Source organism: Hyaena hyaena, unplaced genomic scaffold (genome assembly GCF_003009895.1).
Source record: "Hyaena hyaena isolate Hyena2069 unplaced genomic scaffold, ASM300989v1 scaffold_267, whole genome shotgun sequence".
NCBI classification, from domain to species: Eukaryota; Metazoa; Chordata; class Mammalia; order Carnivora; family Hyaenidae; genus Hyaena; species Hyaena hyaena.
In genome coordinates this window covers 1,508,032-1,530,978 of record NW_024080903.1, presented here as the reverse complement: position 1 = coordinate 1,530,978, position 22,947 = coordinate 1,508,032, and the positions used below count along the sequence as shown (strand labels likewise).

The 22,947-nt window shown below is 61.1% G+C and overlaps 1 protein-coding gene across 4 annotated transcripts in view; it reads right to left on the bottom strand.

Moving 5' to 3' along the window:
• The window catches only part of NFATC1 (nuclear factor of activated T cells 1), a 100,902-nt gene that overhangs the window by 56,192 nt on the left and 21,763 nt on the right, over nucleotides 1-22,947 (bottom strand). For all 4 annotated transcript variants that reach the window (XM_039245822.1, XM_039245823.1, XM_039245825.1 and 1 more), the window contains 4 exons: nucleotides 15,844-16,003; nucleotides 2,517-2,719; nucleotides 1,847-2,019; nucleotides 202-342 (listed from right to left, as the gene is read on the bottom strand). In XM_039245822.1, coding sequence (XP_039101753.1) covers nucleotides 202-342; nucleotides 1,847-2,019; nucleotides 2,517-2,719; nucleotides 15,844-16,003 — 677 coding nt within the window. The remainder of the gene's footprint in view (nucleotides 1-201; nucleotides 343-1,846; nucleotides 2,020-2,516; nucleotides 2,720-15,843; nucleotides 16,004-22,947) is intronic.

Here is a 22,947-nt window from a genome sequence, read left to right as displayed (position 1 = left end):
AAAGGGCCGCCACAGCGAGCAGGCTGCGGCCCCACACCCGCTGACACGGCCGCATAAGGACAGGCCTCACCCTAGAGCTCAGCGATCTGCTCCGGCCGCGCAGCATGGAGGCCCCAGGCGGCCACGCTCCACCTCCAGCCACCAATCCCCCTGGCACCCCACGCAGGCAACACTCTGACAGTCTGTTTATAAAGGAAATACCTGGTGCTTTCTCCACGAAAATGACCTTGGAATCTTGCAGAAAGTTATGGCCGGACAGGACCATCTTCTTCCCGCCGAGGACGGGGCAGCTGGCCGCGCTCTGCTTCTCCACGAGGGGCAGCTCCTGGGCCGACCGCTGGGCTGCGCGGGGTCAGAAAGCGAGAGTGAGCTGACGCCCCCAGCCCCACCGTGCGCCACAGCCCCGAGACGGCGCCCCGGGGTCGGCCATGCCGCCAGGGACCGCCACCTCCCGTGGGCTCCTCAGGGTCTGGGGTGAGGGCGTCGCGCACTTGGAGCACAGGGCGACCGCCCTGGACACCCGACCGCCGTCACGGCAGCCGCTCCAGGACAGGCTCGCGCGATGGCGCAAGCACGGAAGACGGCACGTCAGCTTCTGCACGTGGGAAGACTGACTTCCGGTGGCATGTGCGCGCATGTGCGGTCTGCGCACGTGCGGTCTGCGCATGCGCGCCCGTGCGTCCGTGTAGTCTGCGCGCGCATGTGCGGTCTGTGTGAGTCTCCGTGGGGCGAAGGTGCCCGCCCGCCAGGCTGGACCGGACACGCCACTCCAGGTGAGGAACCCCCTCGGGACACCCTGTCATGGTGGGAAGGGGGGGCTCTGGAAGCTGGGAGCCACCGTGAGACCCCACCCCGGGCGCCGTGGGGGTGCGGGCCCGGCGTGAACTGAGGGCGGGGTCTGGCGGCGGGGGCCCTGTCCCAGCCAGGGGCGGCGGGACGAGCGAGGCTGGGGCCCGAGGCAGGGCTGGGGGAGGCGGCCTGAGGCCGGGCCCGAGGCACAGAGCGAGGACCTCAGGCCATCAGGAGAGCACGGGACACAGTGGGCGCTGAGCCGCGTCCGGGCGGAAGTGGCGGCTGCCTCCCTGGCGGTTCTCACCCACTCAGGGCGCCCGGAGGCGGGATGCCACGCTTGAGACAGGTGCCGCCGCCTGCGAGCGACCCACGGGCGCGCCGAGGTATGGGGACAGGCGTCCATGGGGCTCCACGCGAGGGCCACGGGACAGCCATCACAGGGAAGGGGTCCCGGGGTCCAGGTGAAGGAACCAAACCCAGACACCCCCACTGGAGGGAGGGCAGGTCAGGGTTAGGGTTAAGCCACAGACACAGGTGAGCGTCCTGCGACAGCCCCCCTGGGTGAGAAGAGGGCCCTGGGAAGGTGACGTTCTGACAGTGGCCGGTGGGTGTGGCCAGAGGACACTGACCCCTCCCTGCGCGCAGAAGCAGAGGACTCTGCCCAAGGCTGGACAGGAGAAGGGATGGCCAGGGGCTGCCGTGCAAGACAGGTGGGCAGACGGGGCTGAGAAACTTAGGTTTGCTCAACCCAACAGAACAGAAGCCCAAACCCCGCAGCTCAGGTGTCTGAAACACGGGGCGTTTGCTCGAATGTGGCGAGAGCACTCGTCTCAGAGTTTCTGGACAAACCCCCCTCCGTGTTCCCCGCGAGTGCGAGGACCAGGCTGGGCAGAGCTCCTGAACCTGTACCCAGCGAGGCCAGGTCCTCTGGCCGACCCTCCAGAGGGAGGGTCAGAGTGGCTGCACATCGGTACGGACACAGTTGGTGGGAAAAGTCTATGCGAGGTGTAACAGACAGGAGGGCGTGTGGCACAGGGCCGACTCCGATACTCACAGCACTCGATGGGGTTCGAGGCCACTTGCAGGGACAGTGTCCGGCCATTGGACTGCGGGATGTGGACCCGGAAGACCAGCCTCACCCTGGTGTTCTTCCTCCCGATGTCCGTCTCCCCTTTGCGCAGCTCGATGTCTGAGTTTCTGAGCTTCAGGATCCCGGCACAGTCCACGCTGCCCGAAACAAGAGTCACACCGTCCTTCAGTCCCTGGGGCGAGGCCCCGGACATCCTGCCCCGCCCCCGAGAGACCCTAGGAGCCATGTGTGGGCAGAGGACAGGAGGCTGTGAACGCAGGCCCTACTGGCACAGATGGTCAGGCCCCAGCTTGCAGGTCAATCCCGCAGAAGTAGCGAGCAGGCCTGACTGCCCGTCGGCACCTGTATCGTGGTGGCGGCGGCCACATTCAGGAATGAGTGGGCGTCAGGTTCAGGAGCAGGATCAGGCACGAGCGCACTGACGGCTAGGGACTGAAGTGCAAGGCCCATGGAGCCCAGCACCCGGAGTAGATCCACTACCACAGACATCTGGGCTTTACCCTCGTGTTAAGCCGAGGGCAGAGATGCAGAGGAGGGAGGGGCACGCGGCCCACGCTGCCGGGCCGGCCCAAGCACCCCGGCCCTGCGGGCCACTCCGCCGCCCCGAGCACCCGGCCCCGCGGGCGCAGCTTACATAGCTCGCATGTTGTTCTCTGGCAGCAGTGGGATCTCCAGGACTTTGGTGTTGGAGAGGACGGCTTCGTGACTGGTGGTGGACACGGTCTTGCCTGTGATCCGATGCACCTGGTAGAAGGCGTGGGGTCTCAGCAGGCGGTCGTCCGCCGTCCCGATGAACAGCTGTAGTGTGAGCGGCTCATTCTCCAAGTAGCCGTGTAACTGGTGAGAGAACAAGGTCCTCCGTCAAGCACCCTGCACACACACTTCTCAGAACCAGTTAGATTTTTATAAGCAGAGGCTGATTCAAATGGAAACTGTGCAACAGATACTGGATGCTAAGTTGCTCCCATCCACTCCTCTCTGTGACAGATGATAGGAACGCTGGGTGCTTGGTGCTAAGTTGCTCCCGCACTCAAGCCCCCTCCTCCCTTGCAGCTTGTGAGCAGCATCTACTCTGCCCAGCATCTGCTGTGAGGACCACGTGTGGCTGGTGCCACTGGAAACCCTTTCCCATGATGCATTCAGGCCCGGCAGCCCGCAGGGCGAGGTCCCGCTTCTCACCCACAACCCATCCTGACAGCACGTTAGACTCTGCTGACGCCGAGTGACCGGCGCACAGGAACGCCACCAGTGCTTACAAATCCACAAGGAGGCCAGTGCTGCCAGCCCCTCACGCTTCTCAGACGGGTTCTCCGAGAAACTCCGGAAAGGACGGCCCATGGCAGACACGCGTCCTCACCGTCCCACCCACGGGGCACAGCGTGCGAGAGCACCTGCTGTAAGGCAGCCTGGAGAGAGGGCAGGCAGGGGGCGTGAGGGCACCTGCGGCAGCACCCAGTCTCCACCTCTGCCCCGTAACTTGGCCACGGGAAAGTCACCTCACCCACCTCAAAGACCTGCCCAGCAGCACAGGAATGATAATGGGGCAGAAGAGGCGGCCCCCATGCCCTCAGGGACCAGGCGTAGGCAGCGAACACCGACCTAAACAGATGGAGGGTGTCCCTGGGAGAGCGCCAGATGGCGGAGGATGGGGCGTCCAGCAGGGGGACAGGGCATCCTGGGGGCAGAGTGTCCAGCAGGGAAGGAGGCCTCAGACCCGGCCCCCAGGCTCCGTGCTGGCCCCAGTCTACTGTGTGTGTGTCTTTCGCGTTGGTTTCATCATGGCGTCTCGACAACAATGGACGACAGGAACAGGGGCCGCGGCCCGGACGCGGGTCCGACGGGGGCAGCGGGGCTGGTCTTCGCATGCTCTCCAGGCGCAGCCACAGCCTCCGGGGCGGCGCAGGCAGCTACTGTTTTAATTTTCATGGGCTCTTTGGTGGACCAGGCGCTGGCCAGCAAGACACTGCTGGTCATAAAAGGCCCCCGGGCTGAGTGCTCACCCCCGTCTGCACCCCTCACGGGCTCCCAGCCCCGGAAGGAAACCGCTCTGTCCGGGTCAAGAGCACACGAGTGGTGCTCGCTCGTCAGCAGCCACAAGAAGGTAAAAGGCTACTTCCCCGGCTTCGGGCAGGAGTCTGAGCAGAGGTTTCATTTGCTGGAGGCTGCGGGTCCCCTTGCACAGCGTGGGTCACCCTCCACGCAGGGTGACAGCCTGTGCACCCCCGGACCCCCCTCACCTGGGGGACACGCAGTCGGCCGGACACCGGGCCATCCTGTGGTTTGTCAGGAGCACGCTGCTGCCTCCCCGTCACGCAGCTCTAGCCAGGGCGCTGTGAGATTTGTTCTAAATACTGGACCTCAACCCGACTTAGAATCTTCAACACAAACACCCAGAATGTCAAATTTAAGGTTAAAAATGGGATCTAACCATATGAAGCTATTAACCCAAAGGAGCAAACAGTAGTTCAGATCAGCAGCGAGCCATTGATCAAAACCATGCTGATGTAAACTCATGCACTCATTCTCACTTCTTCGTTAAGAGATAAGTCACTTGTAAGTTCTGGGTTCTCAGAAGAGGGGCCTCTGATGAGGACTGTCCTCAGGAGGCCCACGCGCACACTGCCAGCGCCCTGGGGGCCAGTAGGAAGACCACAGCGTGCCAGAGGCCACTGGATGAGGCCAAGGGCCAGGGCTCCCCATGCACACGATGTCACAAGTACCGTATGAGAAACTGACCACCACCTGTGCGATGTGCAGGACACACATTTGCACACTCGCACACTCACCTCTCACCTGCACTCATGCACACATTTGCCTGAGGGCTCCCTAACATACTCTGTAGCTCTGTGCTTGGCTGGGAAGATTAGTTTGTAGCAGGGACACATGCGTCTTTTTCTGCTGGTGACAGTCCCAAGCATCTGTGGACGTGGTCATCATCAGAGCAGCTTTTTCACATGAAAATCATTGCTCTTTCATCCCTATCCACAGGTGCCTGATGCACACAGACTAAACACGCGTCTGACAGGCGTGTGCACAGACAGGGAGCGCAGCTGAGCTGTGCGGCTGACGGGAGCCCAGGTCTCCATGGAGGGGCCAGAGATGCGGCCGCCGGGTGGGCACGTGGGCAGGTCCCAGGGGCACCTTCTCCGTCCTGCCCGTCCACGCATTGTCCTGAGTCCCCACGCACATGAGGACCTTGCTGAGGCCGTGCTCGGAGGACCTGCACACAATCGTTTCAGGGCGGTTCCTGCGGACACGACGTAATCCTGCAGAAATGCCTCTCCTTTCTGAGCTGGAAAGCTCTTTCCCATGTGAATGCATGAGGGTCCCCAGAGGGTGCTGTTGGCTCGGGATGGGACCTGAGGCCAGCTTGTCTGCCCACAGGAGTCCTCATCTCCTCACGGGAGGGTGCCTTCAGGCCTTGCCTGATTTAATGAGCTTTCATGAGAAACCTCTACTCCCGGCTAGACTCAAATCTACGTTTTTTATAACAGGAAACGTAAAAGTAAAATCAGAGGCTGATTAAGGGGCAAATTTTGCCACTCAGTGTTCCGTTGTGTGACATTTAATGCAACAGGAAGTAAATGAGTCTTTGGCCAAAATGGTCTCTTGTGTGGCTGAGGCGTGTCGGTGGCGTGTGGATGGAGGGCCCGGCGGCATTTGGGTGTTTTGGAAATGACAGGCTAGAGCCCCCCCGGGACCCACTTCTCTGATAGCACGCAGGGCGCAGCGGATTGTGGGTATAACTTCATCCTCTTAAAAACATGCCATTTCAGTGAAAACGGGAATATTTAAGGTTAAACTTGGGAGATAAACATCTATTATTTAAAATACGAAGTTCATTTTAAGAAAGTAATTTAAATGCTGCACGTGCCCGGCTGCAGGGGTTTTCTGCCTCTGGCACATTTTAGTATCTGTCAAAACAATATTTATAAAATCACCTGTCATAACAATGGCCTCTCTTTGCTTCAACTAAACTAAACAAAATGCATTATTCCATTTTCCAGGTACGAGAGTCACTAAGTTTCCGACACATGAAGTGTTTGTTTTTAGCTTCTGTGCTACCTCAGCACTTACGGGGCAGTGACAGGCGGTGACAAGTGGGGCAAGTCCTCTGGCAGGGCCACTTGCGCTCGCGAAGGCGGAGCCGAGGAGCCGGCTCGCGCAGAACCATCCGTCCAAAGGGAGATAATGTTCAGCCAGGTGTTAGATTCGCACCTTCACACGATGTGGAGAGAGACTCAGCCCCAAACAGGATTCACTTTTTACCTCCACGCTTCCAGCCACCACGCTAACCTGTGAGCCCGCGTGGCGTGAGCACAGCTGTTACACTAGATCCAGAATCCACACAGCCCTTGCCCACGCCACCCCCAGAGAGGGTCTCCTACATCCACACAAATTCCTCAGATAACAAGAAGGAAGATCCCGCATGTCTGCTCACCGGCACCGGCACTGGACACAGGAGGGGACGGCGCTACACTGACCGTGGCAGGGCCTAGGGATCAGCTGTCCCTCCCAGTCACATCTGTGACACCAGGGTGCGCAAGTGGACATGGTGGTCACAGACACCGCCCCCCCCCCCCGGAGACCGTGTGAAGGGGAGCAGAACAGAAAACCACGAATGAGAACAGAACACGGCATAGCACGTGGGGCCACAGTCGGCAGAGCCCTAAGTGCACACACGTGACAGGTCCACACGGCCACGCCTCTCTAGGCTGTGCCCCCAGGCACCTGCTAAAAAGAGCTGGCAGAACCGTCACTGGGGGTCTGAGCACTGTCTGTGCTGAAAAGCAAGTGTGCGAGGCCGCAGCTTCCTGCTTTGCCACGATGTCTAGGATCAAGCTGCCTCATGAAGACAGCATGGACCTTGAGAGGCTGGCCGACTTGTCATGTCTCCTGTAGAAGAGCTCAGGGACACAAGGAAAGCAGTTAACACGGCTGTTTTCTGATGTTGATGCTGATGTCGGCACCACACTGTCTTCTCAGGAAAAGCAACGGAGACTCAGTTAACATGAGGACCGTGGGCTCTGCGGGGTCCAAGGGCCTCTGCCCACTGTGGCCCTGAGTGGGGGGCACACGGCACCTCGTCCCCGCGAGGCCCAGCTTCTCAGAGGGCAGGAGTGTCCGGGAATTCGTGGACTCCGAGTGTCTGTCACCTGTGACAGGTATCCGCACACCCTGGGGTCTGTCTTGTCTGCAGGGAGCCAGCAAAGCCCTTGCCGATGTGGCCAGCCAGGCAGGGCCAGGAGTGGGCTGAGCCGTGTGTCCCAGACGCGGGCCCTCCCTTCTCTCAGAAGACTGGAAGGTGCCGGCCCCTTGGCTGGCCGCAGCTAGGTCCAGAAGGGCCTAGAGTCACAGACAAAGGTGGGTCCTGGCACTCGTCTTAGGGAGGCAGAGGATGGAAAATTGCGGCTCTCGCTGGAAAATCAATTATGTGCGAGTTGAACCGTTGTCACAGAAGCAGCTGTGGCATCAGAGGGGGACAGGACGGAGCAGAGGGGCGACCTCAGGGCAGGCACAGAGCCTCAGACAGACCGCAGCTGTCTCTGACCCCCATGGCCCCCAGGGGGCTTTGATCTCAGTCTGTCTCTGTCCCCTCTCTTCCCCGCCATAACCAGGGTATCTGTGCCGGAGGTGCCTGGCTGAGGGACCCGGTTTGGGGTCTGGAGTCTGGGGTGTGGTCAGCAGACTCCGCGGGAGAAGATGGGGGACCAGTGAATGGTGTCATGTGAGGCTGTGCACACGTCCTCATGGCCACACCCCGAAGAACAGGCAGTGGGAGCAAAGAGCGTCCGCAGTGGGGACCTCAGCTCAGAGGCCCACAGACAGAGCCATAAGCAGCTCCTGGCTCTGCAACAGGGGCTCTTCCCAGCCCCTCCCCGGGTGCCTGGTGCACCTCCAGATCCGTGCTGGGACCCCACGCGGCATGGGCTCCCATCTGGAGATAACGGACTACAGACCTGGGGATGGATGCCCCAAACCCTTTGCCACAGAAGGGGAGCCGGGTGGGGGATTCCACTCCCTCTACACACAGGTGTGCATGTACACACACATGAGGTAGGCACGGGCTCACACATGTGAGCCCGCACACACTCGGGAACGTCTATGTGTGTGCACGCGCGTGTCTGTGCGTACACGCGTGTCTGTGCATACACACTTGTGGGAGAGGATGCACACGGGGGCACGTGTGTACACACGTGTGCGCATTGCAGCCAGCAGCAACACTGAGTTTACACCGTACAGTGTTATGTAAGTTCTCAGAATTCCTCCTGTAAGCGAATCCTTTGACTCACACACTAGCTTTACAACGTAAGCCAGGTCTATAGGTGCTCGCCGCCAGTGCACAAAGCCTCCACGGCACACACTCACAGAAGGTTCTAGCAACAGAACGGCTTTAAGGGACTGTACATTGTTCCTTTCGGGAAAAAGCTCTTTCTAGAGCTCCCTGCATGGGGTGTGCAGAACTTTTCCACCTTTCTGAAAAAGCACAAAACAAACAAGCTGGGGGCTGTAGGTAATGAGTCCACCTCGTAAGTGCTCAGGACACACAGATGCTCAGGACCACCGGCCACCGCCTGCGGGTGGGGACTCTGGCTCACACCCACTTCCCTTAACGGGACAGTTACATTTTACAATGGATTTGAAATTTTTCAAGGCCTTAAATAACCAGTTGTTGGCTCCAACTGCCTGCACTTTGTGTCACTTTGGCGTGGGTGTGCGTCTCGGATGAGACATGGACGAAACCGCTCGCTGTCCCTCTCCCAGGGCCTGGGGTGCTTGCCGGACATGCATACAGAGCGAGGGTGGTGTCTGGAGCACCTGGTGGCCTGTCCACTCCCACCATCAAGGTGCCACGTCAGGGAGGCACCAGGCAGGGCAGGAGTCCGTGTCTCCTGGCTGCCCCCCTGCGTCCAGGGATCAGGACAGATTCTCCAGGAAGAAGGGGCGTGGAGAGGAAAAGGTGGGCAGCATCCCATGGCTCTGCAGTTGTGAGGCCTTAGCTGACTCGGTTTCCAGTCTTGATTGCAAGAAACTCAGGTCCTGTCTTCACTTGAGACTTGGCCTTCCAGATGCCCAGCCTGTGAAGCCACCTGAGTGCACGGCCCCAGGGCTGCAGAGCAGATCTGCCCTCTTCTGAGGGCCAGGGGCGCCAGCCATACATCCCCCTTTCACTACACGACTCCTCTCCTGCATCAAGACCTCAGACCTGCCCCGCTGACGACAGGTGAGAAGGACTCGCACACGCAGGTCAGACGAGGTCAGTGCATGGGCTCAGCTGGCCCTGTGACCCCTGCCAGTCGACTGGCACGGTTGGTGCGTGTCTGTACTTCAAGGACACGTCCAGACACACAGAAAGAGAGAGAGAGAAGGTTCTGGTCCACCAGCTGTGTTTCTTGGATGCCACTTTCCAGCACGTCGTCACTGTGAGCCTTCCGAGTGGCTCCTATGCAGCGAGTGACAGAAGGAGGGCAGGGAGATGGGGGGGCTCCCCAGGGGTTTGTACGGGGGCATCTGGCCACAGGTGTGGGGGCTGTGCGTGAGCACTAAGTGGAGCACACAGTCTCCAGGCTGGTTCCACTGACCTGAGGGCGGGGGGCGGGGGGAGGGGGACTTGGGCGGCAGCACTGGCCATGTGGGCACTGGCCGCTGGCTAGCTCACCGCACATGGGCACGTCGTCCCTCACAGGGATCAGGGCAGCTGGGGTCGCCCAGCACCGACTCCTACGGGCCGACCTACAGACGGGATGGCGCTGAAGCCGGAAGTGACCCAAGATGTCACCCACGGAGCCGGTGGGCAGGATTCACACAGACATGCATGGAAGCATCCGGAGAACAGAAATTGCTTTAGTTTTGGTTCAAAGAATGTTTTGCACCGAAACACTACATCTAGTGTTTCTAATTAAAAACACGCTGAGAAGACTTAACTTTCTCCTGAGGGAAAAACGATCTAGAAACAGCACGTGAAAGTCCCAGAAACCATTTGGAAACATTAAACTAAACGGCAGCAGCAAACACCTTCAGTGATTCTGGAACCCAGAGCAACCCCAGAATCCTGGCCACAGTGGAGAAACAGCAAACTTCTAGAAACATCTGTCTTCAAAGAACACCCCATGCAGCGATGGGGTGCAGCGTCTACACAGGCATGGGCTCCCATGAGCTCACGGACCCCACCCACTGGCCACCTGCCCCTGGGGACAGGGAGCCCTGGAGGAGAGGGTGTCTGCGACTCCCTCAGGACCTCCTGGCCTCGCAGGGTGGTGCCCCCACAGAGGTCACTCACCCCTGGCCAGGCCCTCAGTGACCCAGAGGACAGCGAAGGCAGGGCCTGAGCACATCGGCCGACGGAGGTGCCACACAGGCATCACGATGGGACCCTGGCCTGCTGCCTGCAGCCCTCCCCCCGCACCCAGTGCTGCCATGGGGACACCACCTGCAAGGCCAGTCAGGGCACGACTGCATGTCCTGCCTCCGCGTGCTCGGGCTGCAGCTGGACCAAGCGCCCTCTGTGCTGACCCAAGGCAGACCCCAGTGGTCTCCCGGAGCAGATCGAGGGACTGGGGGGCAGCCCGGCTCGGCAGGACCCTCTGCCTGCCTGGGCCACAGCGGCTGGCGCTCGGGGACAGTGCAGAACAGCAGCTCAGGAAGGAGGCACCCTCCGGTCCGTAGACTGCTCTCAAACACAGGATCCGCTTTAAAACCACAGCAGGACAGCGGACAAAGCCTCCAGCATCTGGGCGGTCGGCACTGGCCACCCACCTCCTGGGCGTGCAGGAGCATGGGGTCCCAACCTACCTGCGACCCACGGGGTGCATCCGGGCCTGTCCTCGAGGGCTACCCCTCTCCCCAGATCACCCTGCGCTAGGTGGGGCCCCCAGGGGATGACACCCAGGGGCAGAGCCTAGCCTGCAGTGGGGAGGAGGCCTGTCTTCAGAGCACATGGGGCAGGGGCCTTCTGCCAGGTGCAGCCCCACCTGCGGGCACCAGGCACCTGTCACTTGGCCACCATGAGGAGGCACAGCTGGGATGCGGATTTCCTTAATTTCAACATTTTTATTAAAGATGATAATTTCTTAGGGCACCTGGGTGGCTCAGTCAGTTAAGCATCCAACTTTTGATTGCTACCCAGATCATGATCTCATGGTTCGTGAGGTCAAGCCCTGCATCAGGAGCTGTGCTGACAGCATGGAGCCTGCTTGGGATTCTTTCTCTCCCTCCCTCTCTCCCTCCCTCTCTCCCTCTCTCCCTCTCTCTCTCCCTCTCTCTCTCTCTGCCCATCTCCTGCTCGCCCTCTCTCTGTCTCAAAATAAACTTTTTTTTTTTAAAGATGGTAATTTTTTACCATTGTCTCCTGTTAAACTGCCTGGCACCCCACCCCCCAATCACACCAGCGCCTGACTTGATGTTTCTGAGGCTCAGCATAGGTGAAGAGGGCACAGGGCACGCACCTCTCTGTGGAAAAGCCCTGAACGTTGCTCTGCCCTCAAAGGATATTTCAGAAGACCGCCTACAACAACAAGAAAACGTGGCCGAATTAAAACCAATTGTCAGAGGTTCTGAGCATAAGGAGACTATATGCTAAAATCTCCACATCTCGGAACAAGGAAGCTCAAGTTTTAAATCAGAAGATTTTTGGCAGCTTCCACTGCAGTGCTGCTCATGGACTTTATTCCCAGGGATGTCTGGGCTGCACAGAGAACCAAAACCAGGCTTCCATCAGCTTAGCTGAGCAGCAAGCCTCAAACAGGTGTCAAGGAGCCTGCCTGAGTTCGGATACCTTTGCTGCAACTCAGCAGGTGGTAACGATACTCCAAGGATTCCCCCCAAAATTACGATGATGCAAACTGGTCACCTGGATGGCACTCTTCCAGGGACACCATGCTCTAGGGCATCTCTGGCTTCCTTAAGTGGGATGAGCCCTTGCTGTCATGAAAGCAGACAGCACATTTTGGGGGGTGCAGGGCAGGTGCAGCCATTGTGGACCCTGGCTTTCCAGGTTAGCAGCCCCTCCTGACGGTAGGAAGTGACATGTGCCGTGACAAGCCAGTAGGAGACAATGGGGGAAAGAGCACGCCGCGGGTGCTGGACACCAGCCAGCTCACGCGCCTGCCAGCTCCGGCACCCGGCCTTGCAGCCCCACGGTCAGCCCCACACAGAGGAGGCTTTGCCGGCCTCCAGAACGGGAGAACTCGGGCTCTTCCCCACTGTGTCTGTCCCTGGGCTGCAGGCTTCAGAGGCCTCACGTTACAGGGACGCTGGCCCTATTCTGCGGGGACACAGCTGAGCCCTGATGCACCTGGAGCAGCCTGCCTGAGCCTGAGGCCGGGGTGGTCCCCGGGGCCCACGAGGACCCCGTCCTCTGCTCCAGGCCGGTTCCTGCATCATCAGGCAGTGCTGACACTGGCTACTGGCCACCAACCAGGAGTCTGGGACCGACGACAAGCCTAAAATGCTGGTTACGACCTCGGCTTCCCAAGGCTTCTCGTTTCAGTGACCCATTAATTATTCACGCAGACCCGGCCTCCTGTGTGGTGGGCTAGATGCTATCAGCCAGTTACTTCGGGACCTTGGTAAACAGAGCTTAATTCTTTGACCCCTGGCTCAGAGATCAGTGATGCCCTCCAGGCTGTTCCTCGGACCCCTGCAGGGCTGCCGGGAGCAGACAGGGTCTCTGTGGACAGGGCACCGGGCACACAGGGCAGGGAGAGGCTCACACAGGAAAACAGAGCAGAAAACCAGGATCAGTTCCGCCAGGAGCCCAGTCTCTGAAGGAGGAGCCCCCAGGGCAGCGCTCTGGGTTCTCAGCAGCAGCACTGGCAGAGGGCCAGCCTCCCCGCATTCCCTGGAAAGGCGAGTGCCACGCAGGCCCTCCCGATGCCTCCCTCCTCGCCCAGGACTCGGAGGGCCTTGCTATGCCGGACCCCCTGACAGCCACGCTCCAGCCTCCCGGGGTCGGAACTACAGCCAGCGTGGGGCCGGCCCAGGAGACCACGAGTGTGAACTCAGGAGAAACAGACGCCGGCTGGGGTCCCGTGTGGCGGCTCCCCCAGCGACGGGGGCAGGCCACACGTGCATCCGCGCCCCCACCCAGACATGAGGCAGAGCCGACACGAGTGCCCAAGCCCCTTCCCGCCCTGCAGTCTGTGCCTGGGAAGGAGGCCCTGGGGGTCACTGTTCTCCTGGATGGAGGCGGGCCGGGAGCCGGTCCTGCCCGGGGGTGCGGCCGGGCACCTTGTTCTGCCCGAGGGGACTCTGGTCTGATGCACAGACCTGGAAATGCAGCAGGGTCAGGCGGCCCGCAGCCGGCACGGAGACGGCGTGTTTCCATCGGGCTCCCCAGAACCACCCCCACAGGGCCTCGTGGCAAGGGTGGGTACCCGCTTCTGTAAAGGGAGGAGCGGGCGTGGCTGGAGCCCCGTGTCAAGACGCGCGAAAATAACTCACAGGATAAAACCTGTGGTTAGCGTGCTTTCGCAGCACCTGAGAGAGCTTTCTATTTTCATGTGTTTTGTAATTACAAGAAACGCTATTTTTATCCAACGTGCGGGCCACCGACTGAAAAAGAAAACAAACTCCCCAAACTCTTTCTTTTTAACTGCTCACCTCACATGTGCACACACAGGAATTCACTTTGCCACGGATCCATCAGAAGAGCCTAAGTCACTTGTTTCTCTCCCGTGAGAGACCCTCGCAGCACTGACAGTTTCTGTCGGGCACCATTTTCCTTCTGTATTTCCCCCGTGAGGCTGGGGGGGCGTTCACCCCGTTCAAACCCACAACCAGCTCTTCCATTTGCCGTCATTTAATCTGAAACTATTGTTATGATGTTTTATATACCACTTCAAATTCCTGAATCTCTCCACTGTGAGTGAATCCTCACTGAGAGGCTGGAAGTGGGGGCCACAGACCATCCTCAACCACGCATACCACGTTCTGGGCATCGCACGTCCACGCAGAAGGTGCTAACGTTTGCACACACTCTTCCCACCACCGGACCCGTGGCCCCAGCTGCTGTACTTTCAAGAAATGAGAGTGTTTTGCTGCCCAGTTCTCGCTTCTCCGTGAGCTGCTCCATGGCCTTTCCCGTCGGCAGGAGCACACTTCTCTTCGGTGAAAACTGCTGCAGGAAAGGGAGTCGAACGTCTGCAGTTACAGAGCTGGGCTCCCGCATCCTCGGCTTCTACCCGCGGGAAAGGTGGATGGACAATGCCCACTGGCCAAGGTGTGTGGTCCCGCAGCCACGCAGGCAGGCGCTAATTGGCATCAAGCACGTGGCCACAAGCGCCGTCCCACAAACTCCACGCTGCTGACTGTCATCTGGGCGGATGGCCTTCCTTTCCGGGGCTCCTTCCCGGGCAGGCCTTCTTTTTCTCGGGGCAGAATAAGGTGAAAGTGTGCCGTGCCTGGCGGAGGGCCCTCTGGCTGGCCTCACTCTCCCGATGACCGCTTGGGGCTCCAAATTCTGTGGTGGGGGCCCAGCACTCCTCATCCACTGCCCGGAGCTCTGGGCAGGAGAGCGAGCCTGTGCCCACGTGGATGGGTCTGGGCAGGAGGGTCAAAGCTTGTCAGGACCAGAGTCCACGTGTCACACTGCGGCCAACCTCCACGGCCACATGTCCTCCCTGAGGTGAAGGGCAATGCCCTCGGGTGGTGGATGCTGCCTGTCCCTGTCGCGGTTACCACGGCGCCCCAGGACCACTGGTGACAAACGCTCCAACTCTCAAGCCAAGTGAACCTTCCGTCCAAGCGTGTTTGGTTGGGAGGCCGGTACACCCAACATGGCCCAGCGGCGCATGGTGCCCCTGCCCTGGGAGCACAGAGCTCCCCGATGCCTCGCGGCATGCGTGAGATCCCCATGACACAGGAAGGGACGGACCCCACCCGGGAACTCCACAATCCGTGGTTCGTGGGGGCCACAGAACCTGCGTTTCTAACAACTCCCAGGTCAGGGACCTCACATTGAGAACCTCTGTCTTTCAGAAAGACGGAAGTCTTAAAATCAACCACTGAAACCACTGAAAATATCCAAACCAAAAGCGGTGCCACGTGAATGGCATTCACTTAAATATTGACCAAGGGGACCTTCGATCCACTGTTAGAGATGTGCTAGGCAGACGCCGGCGGCTGAGGTCTCCCCAGGCCGCGGCCTGAGGGGCGGCGAAGTCTGGGCAAGAGGCCAGCCCAGGGCTGGCGGCGCCCGTGGGCCGTGCACCGCTGCGCCTTCTCCTGTTCCCGGACTTGAGTGGACGGGCGGGGCCGACCCGGAGTGCGGGAGCGACAAGGCGGGCACGAGGTCTCTGCAGAGGCCCGTGAGCAGCCCCCTGGTTCTGCTAACACTTTACAGATTTTTATATGAGAGCTCCTCAAAAATGAAACACTTTTGAGGTTATATTTATTTTAAGTTTTCTATTCCTATTTGAAGTTACTCAAAGGAGTAACAGCCAGGGTCACGGCTCCTAAGAGGCACAGAGGACAGCCCACAGTGCACACTGCCCCCCGGTGCCGTCAGGAAACCAAGGCCCACCCTCGGGGTCCTTCTCCCCTCTCCCATCTTGTGTGAATCAAACGTGTCAGCCTAGGAAGATGTGGGGAGAGGAAGTGACCATCTGGACACAGCATCGGCGAGGTTCCAGCCACGCACGGGACCTGCACGCCAGCGTGGCCCCCCCACCCGAGGCCAGGCCCCCGCGGACGACCCCCAGCCCTCACGGTCTCTGGGAACCCCAAAGGGATCCCACTTCCACAGTGCTGACAGCCGGGTCTCAGCCACAGATCGAGGGCCACAGAGTTGCCCCGCTCCAGGACTCTGAGGAGAGAGGCAGGACTCTGCGCTCAGGTAAAAGCATCTAGAGAGGACAACTGACTCCAAGAAGGAAACAGAGAAGCAGTTAGCTGTCTCCATGAGCAGTGGACCAGGCGCCACGACGGGCTCCTGGCGCATCCTGCAGGGGGTGGATGGGTACCTGCACGCTGGGGTGTCCTCCGGCCGACGCCTTCACAGCCCCCCGGCTGCCCTCCGTCTCGTAGTGGGCTCTGTGGTGGGGCTTGGGCTGCACCTCGATGCGAAGCTCGTAGGGTCCCGAGCGCGACGGCAGCTGCCAGTCCAGGGCGGGGAGGGACGGGCTGCAAGGGAACACAGGGCGTTAGACAGCGACGCCACGCCCCACTGTCCACACCACCGTCAGGGTAATGTCTGCGTAAAGCCAACGGTTATGTGACCGTGACGCATGGCCACAGGCTGTCGGGTCTCAAGACGAGGTTCTGGACAAGATGCAAACATCGTCCGTCACGACCTTAAAATATTTCCCTTCCTTCATGACAGGCCGACATAAATGGTTCACACTCCCTAATAAGACAGGTTCCAGAACCAGCTGCAGATCTTTACAAGGTTACCGAGGTGCGAGCCTGACCACAGAACCGGCAAGCCGCGGCCCCACCCCTGGCTGTCAGGGCTCCCCCGCCCCCTTCTCACTGGCGCACAGCAAGCTCCCCTCAGCCCCCACGATCTGGGACCCGCCCCCGCCAGCCCCCGGGATCCAGGACCCGCACAGGACAAAAGAGACCACCTGCTCCCCGGGAACAGATGAGCTTCTCACCAAGACCCAGGAGACGAGAAGGCAACCAGGGGTGCCGCGTGAAGCCACTGTGTGCAGTGTTAAGGGGAGGGCGTGTGGCACTTGCCAGATCCTGGCCAAAGAGCCACGGAACCATGCTGTCTCCTGGCGGCATAGCCGTTTGCTTCAATAGCCCCATCTTGTAGGCGTGGAACTGGAGACACTTGCGAAGGAGGCAACTTGCCATTTGAAAGCGGCCCTGCTCTCCCTTTACAGCACGTCTCAGGGTCTGGCTCCTCAGGAAGGTCGCACTTGGCCGTGAGAAGTAGCAGGCCGCCCGCGCTGGCCACTACACGCCCACAGGACCAGCGTCTGGCCCTCCGGCCGCTGCTCTCCAACCACAGCCCGCTTCTGGGGCTCCGGGGCTCCGTCCACCCCCACGCCCCTGGCTGCTGTGTGCATTTCGGTTCCGTTTCAACGGGATGCTGAGATAAAACCTGAGGCCCAGGGTCTCTCGCCTTGTAGAGAAAACTCCGGGACTTCCAGAGAAACCGATCCAGCCGCCTGACCAGTTAAGAGTGGGGCAGAGACGCGTGTGCGCAGAGGACCTGTCTGCCCGGGGCTGAAACCAGCCAGAGTCGGCGTGAAGCGCCAGTGTCACTTCTAAAGAGCTCGCGTAGCTGTCGAATGAGGCTCTTCCTGACGGAGGAAACGCCTCGTGGGTCAGAGGCATTTCCTGGACGAGGTTATCGGCCGAGTGCCGGCTTCCGGGGGAGACACCGAGGGTGGAAGGAAGGGCCGTGGGGGAGGGCTTCTGGGGAGGCGTGGGGGTGGGAAGGGGTCTGCGGGTGGCTCCCCTGCCCGAAGGGACAGACCGCACGGTGTCGCGCACAGGCGGACACGCGTCCCCGCTGCAGGGAGGGCGCCTCCACTCAGAGTGTCCCACACGGCAGCTTTGTGTGACCCTACCCGCCCCGCTGACCTAGTGACTAGAAAGAGAAACAAACTCTTGGGGCCACCTGCCCCCCGGGGGGTAAAACGAGAAGGGAGGGGCCGGAAGGAGGGCGGGAAGGCACCACGGCACAGGCCCCCGACATGTGGGCATGCGGCGCACGCGTCTTCTAACACCCTGCGCACTTGACTGACGGAAGAAAACTGCACGTGAACAACCTGCTCTGGGTCGTCCGCGTGTCGGCGTGGGTCACGGAGCGCCGCGGTACACAGTTAAAGTCACTGCTTTCGGCTGAAAATTCCCGGCATGGCTTTGGCAGCAGCACAACAGACGCAAACTCATCTCCAGCTCAGAGATGAGGCCGAGCCCAGAGAGGTGTCTGGGGCCCCGGGGCCACGGTTCCGTGGCCCCCACAAGCCCCAGGGCAGTGGTGCCACAGCAGACGCTGCCACCCGGCCTCAGCCCCGGCGCCTGGGCTCCGCCCGCTGAATGTAACGGATAATTTCACACTTTAGACCCATCTCTGAGTGGATTTGATTCCCTCAGAACAAGAGAAAGGTGGCTGCACCCATGCCCGAGATTCACGCGACCTGTGGAGACCGAGTCCTCTACGCGCACGCGCTCAGTTATGTCTCAAAATCCTCCACAGAAATGGTCTCCACAGCTGGGTGTCAATCTGGGAGTGTCGTCATCTAAAAATGGATATAGTTTAACGAAGTCTAATATATAAATGGACACCCTGGCTTTTTTAAATTACAGACACGCTGAGCATCTTAGCACATTGTTAACATGGTTCGATCACAGTGTCCTGTGTTGCCGTATAATTAATTGATGGGCACCTCACTGCTGGCCTTCTGGGTTGTTTCCAATGTGTGGCTATCACCAGGGAGGGGAACAGCCGAGTAAGAGGCCTGAGCCACCCTCCTGGTCACATCAAAGAAGGCGAACACTTGAGCCTCTGGACATGTCCCCAGACATCCCGCCAAAGACCTTGCTGAGGCCGCGTCTTCACAAACCCTGGCGCCACGTGCAGAACAGCCCGGTAAGGATTAACAACAAACACTTCTAACCGGCAGCAGAAACACCTCTGAAAATCTCCAGAGCACTCCACATCCATCTGATTGCTTTTTTTTAACATTCATTTTTGTGAGTGGAGGAGGAGCAGAGAGAGAGGGAGACACAGACTCTGAAACAGGCTCCAGGCTCTGAGCTGTCAGCACAGAGTCCGACGTGGGGCTCGAACCCACGAACTGTGAGATCATGACCTGAGCCGAAGTCGGACATTTAACCAACTGAGCCACCAGGCGCCCCACTGTCTGACTTCTTGTATGCGTTTTACTAAAGACAGTGTGCGCCCCAGCCCCGGGCCTCAAGGCCTGGCCCCCAGCCCCACAGCCAGCCTGCCCCTGCAGGGTCCAGCGGGCCGTGGCGGGCTGGTGGCCACTGTCCTGAGTACCGCCCACCACAGCACCGATTCACGGATCCCTGGGCCTGTCCATGCTCGTCCGACTTCACAACTGCAGGACGCACGGTCTCATCAACCCCGTGTGGAGCACCAGGGACAAGGCCCCGCGGGGCACAGTTGGCCGAGATGCCTTTTGCTCAAAGAGCCCCACCGCGCTCCGTCCCCTAAGACGACAGGGAGGTTCAGCCGCCTGGCCTGGCGCACAGGGGACTCGGGGAGGTCTGCGGCCGCGAAGGAGCCATGTCCGGCAGAGAGACGCTCCTGGGCTCGAGTCCTGGGGGCGCTCCCGCTCGCAGCCTGGAGGCGGCTGCGGCAGTGATGCTGGCGGCCCGCACGGAGGTTTGTAGGTTGAATGGGGTGCTGGTGCTGAGCTCTCCCCCAGAGCCCCGCGCCTCCGGCGTGCCCGGCTGGGGTCCCGGGCTGGGGTCTGGCTCTAGGGGACGTCTGCCAGTTTCGGTCAGTCCTGGATTCTCTTGAGACAGAAAGGTTTTAAAATGCTCCTCCGTGGGGCCCCCAGGGGGCTCAAGTCAGCTCTGGCTCTGGATTTTGGCTCAGGTCATGACCTCAGGGTTTGTGGGTTTGAGCCCCACGCTGGGGCTCTGTGCTGACAGTATGGAGCCTGCTTGGGATCTCTCTCTGTCCCTCCCCCGCTCAGCCTCTCTCTTCTCTCTGTCCCTCCCCCGCTCTCTCTTCTCTCTCTGTCCTTCCCCCGCTCACTCAGTCTCTTCTCTCTCTGTCCCCTCCCCCCCGGCACTCTCTCTCTCTCTGCTTCTCTTTCTGTCCCTCCCTCGCTCACTCTCTCCTCTCTCTCAAAATAAATAAAACTAAAAAATGGTCACCCTTGTCTTGGGACAGAAATCCGAATCGCGTGCCCACGACTATCATTCCCACCACCGAGAGAGGACGGTGAGCTGCTGTCACACGTAGTCAGTCCCCCGGGGGCGGGGCCCCTTCCGCTGGCAGCTCTGCCCCGGGCCCTGTGTGACAGTGTGAGGGAAGCGGCGCCCCTTCTGTGCGTGGGCGAGGCCCGTGGGGAGGGGAGGCCGTGCACTCCCGCTCTGAATCAGCCGGTTCTCGGAGCCGCGGCGGCCGCCCGTTTCCCACGAGAAACGCTTTCGACTCTCACTGAACCTCTGTGTCTCCTCCACGTAGGAAAAGTGTGAAGGATTCTTTTAAGGGCTTAGTTCACGGCACCTCGACACCCGCATGCTGTGATGAGGGCACCAGCCGCGTCCCAGCTGCGCCTGCCTGGCCGACGGCTGGCGTGTCCCACGTCCCCGGAGAAGCCCTGCCCACCAGGCGCCACCGCCCGGCCGCTCGCTCCTCGCCAGAGTCGCCGTCTCCACAGCATGCAGGGCGTCGTCGACGGCCCCCGTCCCTTAAGCAACGCGGCCCAGGAGCGCCTCCGGCGGGGCTGCCTGCTGCGTCCCAGGTCCGCCGCCCGAAACACCTTCTCGCGTCACAGCACGCGCCAGGCCCCTCCCGGGCGCCGGGTGACACGTGGTGCCCGACGGCCTCGCACGCAAAGCTGCGTGGCTTCGGCGGGCCCGTCCGGCGTTCCTGTGCGGGGCCCCGCCAAGCCCGGGGCCCGGGCACCCGGGGGAACGCGGAGGCCGGCTGGCTGTTCGTGCCCAACTCAAAACCAGGGGGACCTTGACGACCCCGCAGGCACGGCTCCTGCAGGCTCCGGGCGCACGAGGCGTCTCCGACCCTCAGCGCGGCCCACGCGGCAGGCAGTGACCTCGGCTGGCGCCCCGGGACCCCACGGCTAACGAGGCCCCCGCAGGGCTCAGGCCAGACTCCGACTGGAACTGCCTCAGCCGTGACGGCTGACGCCGGAGAGGGACACCAAACGTCTGCCTCCCGATGGGCGTGCGCTCACCATTTTGCCAAAACACGAAGCCAGAATTCTGGCAAATGCCCAGGTTCAGCACCAGTTTGAGAAAAAACTCGAAACAAACCAGGGACTACCCAGAGCAGGAAGGCATGAGAGGCGACACCACGGGCCCGGGCCACCCGGCCGGGCGGGGGCGCCCTGCTGGCTGCCAGCGGCCCGGCTCCAGAGGGACTCACGCTGAATACGCAGGCGGCCGGGCGGGGGCGGCGGGGCTCAGTGCCCGAGTCCTCGGTTTTCCGTGGAGCCGTGTGGAGGGCAGAGCCCGGCTCTGACGGGAGGCGAGAAGGGCTCACGCGGCCGCTGTGGCGCTCAGGGTCGGGGCCGCGTGATTCGTGTCTTTTTGCACATCTACAGTTTACAATTCGCACAGTCGAGAAAACAAGGAATTCACGTTTCCGCTTCCTCTTGCTCCTCGTGAGCTCGCGGCCCGTCTGCGAAGAGGCGCCCAGTCTGCAGACCACGCGCCCGCGGGGGTCCAGCGCCTCGGGACCCTCTTCCTTGGGACAGCCGAGTCCACGGCGTCTGAAAGACAGCCTTCAGCGCGAGCCACCGCCAGCCGGCCGGCACAGCCCCCAGGGTGTGGCCTTCTCCTCCCGGCAGAAGCCCCGACCAGAGCAGTCCCTCTGCTTACATGGTTTGGGTAAAATCCTTTCAATTCTGGGTTTTCCAGCCCTTAAAGCCCACCGGTACTTCTCACTTAGGAGAAAGCTGTAACGGCTTTCATGAGCCCCATTTTCCTAAAGTAGCTGAAGCTGTAAACTCTGAACTTGGCAGGATTCAAGTCCGCCCGAAGGAAGGACAATCACAACTTAAGGAAAACGAGATTATCAAAAATTTAACGCAACAGCACATTTTCTCAGGGTCTCGGCCAAAGGCCTCGTCTCCACTCGGCTGTTGATTTTGGTTTTCCCCTCTCACGTTAAGGAGGGTCATCAGCGTGGTTCTCAGGCCCTTGGCCGGCGCTCTGGGCACGGAGGCCGCGGGGCCGGGGTGCGCCCGGGACCACACAGGAGCCCTGGCAGCAGCTGCCCGCCTCCGCCCCGGCTCTGAGCTGAGAAGCTTCTCCCACGCCCGAGAGGTCGGCCTTCCTGGGGGGGCCGCTGAGTCCTGTCGGGAAGGGACAGGTAGGTCCCTGGCTGACCGCCCGCCAGCCGTTGTGTGGCAGGCGCCCCGTCCACCTTCCCACAGGGAGCCCCTCGGGCACGGGAGTCGGGGAGAGACTTCACTCCCGCAGCCGTGGAACGTCTCGGGCCCTCGCTGCCGGGACGGCTGCCTCTGCGCCGCCGCCAAGGGGAGCCCGTCCCCTGCAGGCTCCCGACTGAGCCGTCTGCCCCCCCGGCCCCCCCCCCCCAGGCTGATGAGCTGTCCTGTGGCCCCAGAGCCGCCCAGGAGGGCCGTCCGCAGTGACACGGCCTCTCCGGCCCTGACCCGTCCCCGTGCCCCGTGTGCGGGCTCAGCAGCCCGGGGGGCTGTGTCCAGTCAGGAGCTCCGTTCACACTCAGCGCAAATGCGGGATTTACAGAGTAAGAACAGCAAGGCTTCGAGCACGGGGTTCTGCACTCGGTTCAGTAAAGTCCCTGGGGACTCTTGGCCTTGAGGGGTCCCACCTCCCGGGCTCGCTTCCAGCTCCCGGGGCACCCACGCCACCCGTGGTCCGCCCCTTCTCACAGACGCGCCTTCACGGCCCCACAGCCCCGGGCTGTGTCCTGACCCGCGGCCCTGCACGCAGATGGGCAGGACGGCCGGGAGCCCACGGCCCCCCGGGGACGCGCAGACCCCTCCTCAGCAGGGACGGGCCCGGTAACGCCAGGCCATCCCTGCAGTCCCGCCAGGCGGGGCCGCGCGGGGAGGCAGAGAGGAGGGGCTTTTGTCCAGAATCCACACCCAAACGGAAACCACTGCCAGGGACCCACGGCCCAGCCCAGTAACCACGCCTCACCCCTGCCCCTGCGCCCTCCTCGGGGGGGGGGCCGAGGCCCGCGTTTCAGTCATCGCACAGACGAACCTGGAGAATGCCGACGCGCACGCGCAGCTGCCACACGCTGCTCATGAAAACGGAGGGATTCGAGACCTGCATGAAGCAGGCTTTCCCACGGGGCGGCGTCCGCCACGGAGCACGCGGGACAGACACGGACAGACACACAACCAGGGTCACCCAATCTCTCACGTGAGGGTAGAAACCCAGCAGCTCAGGACACA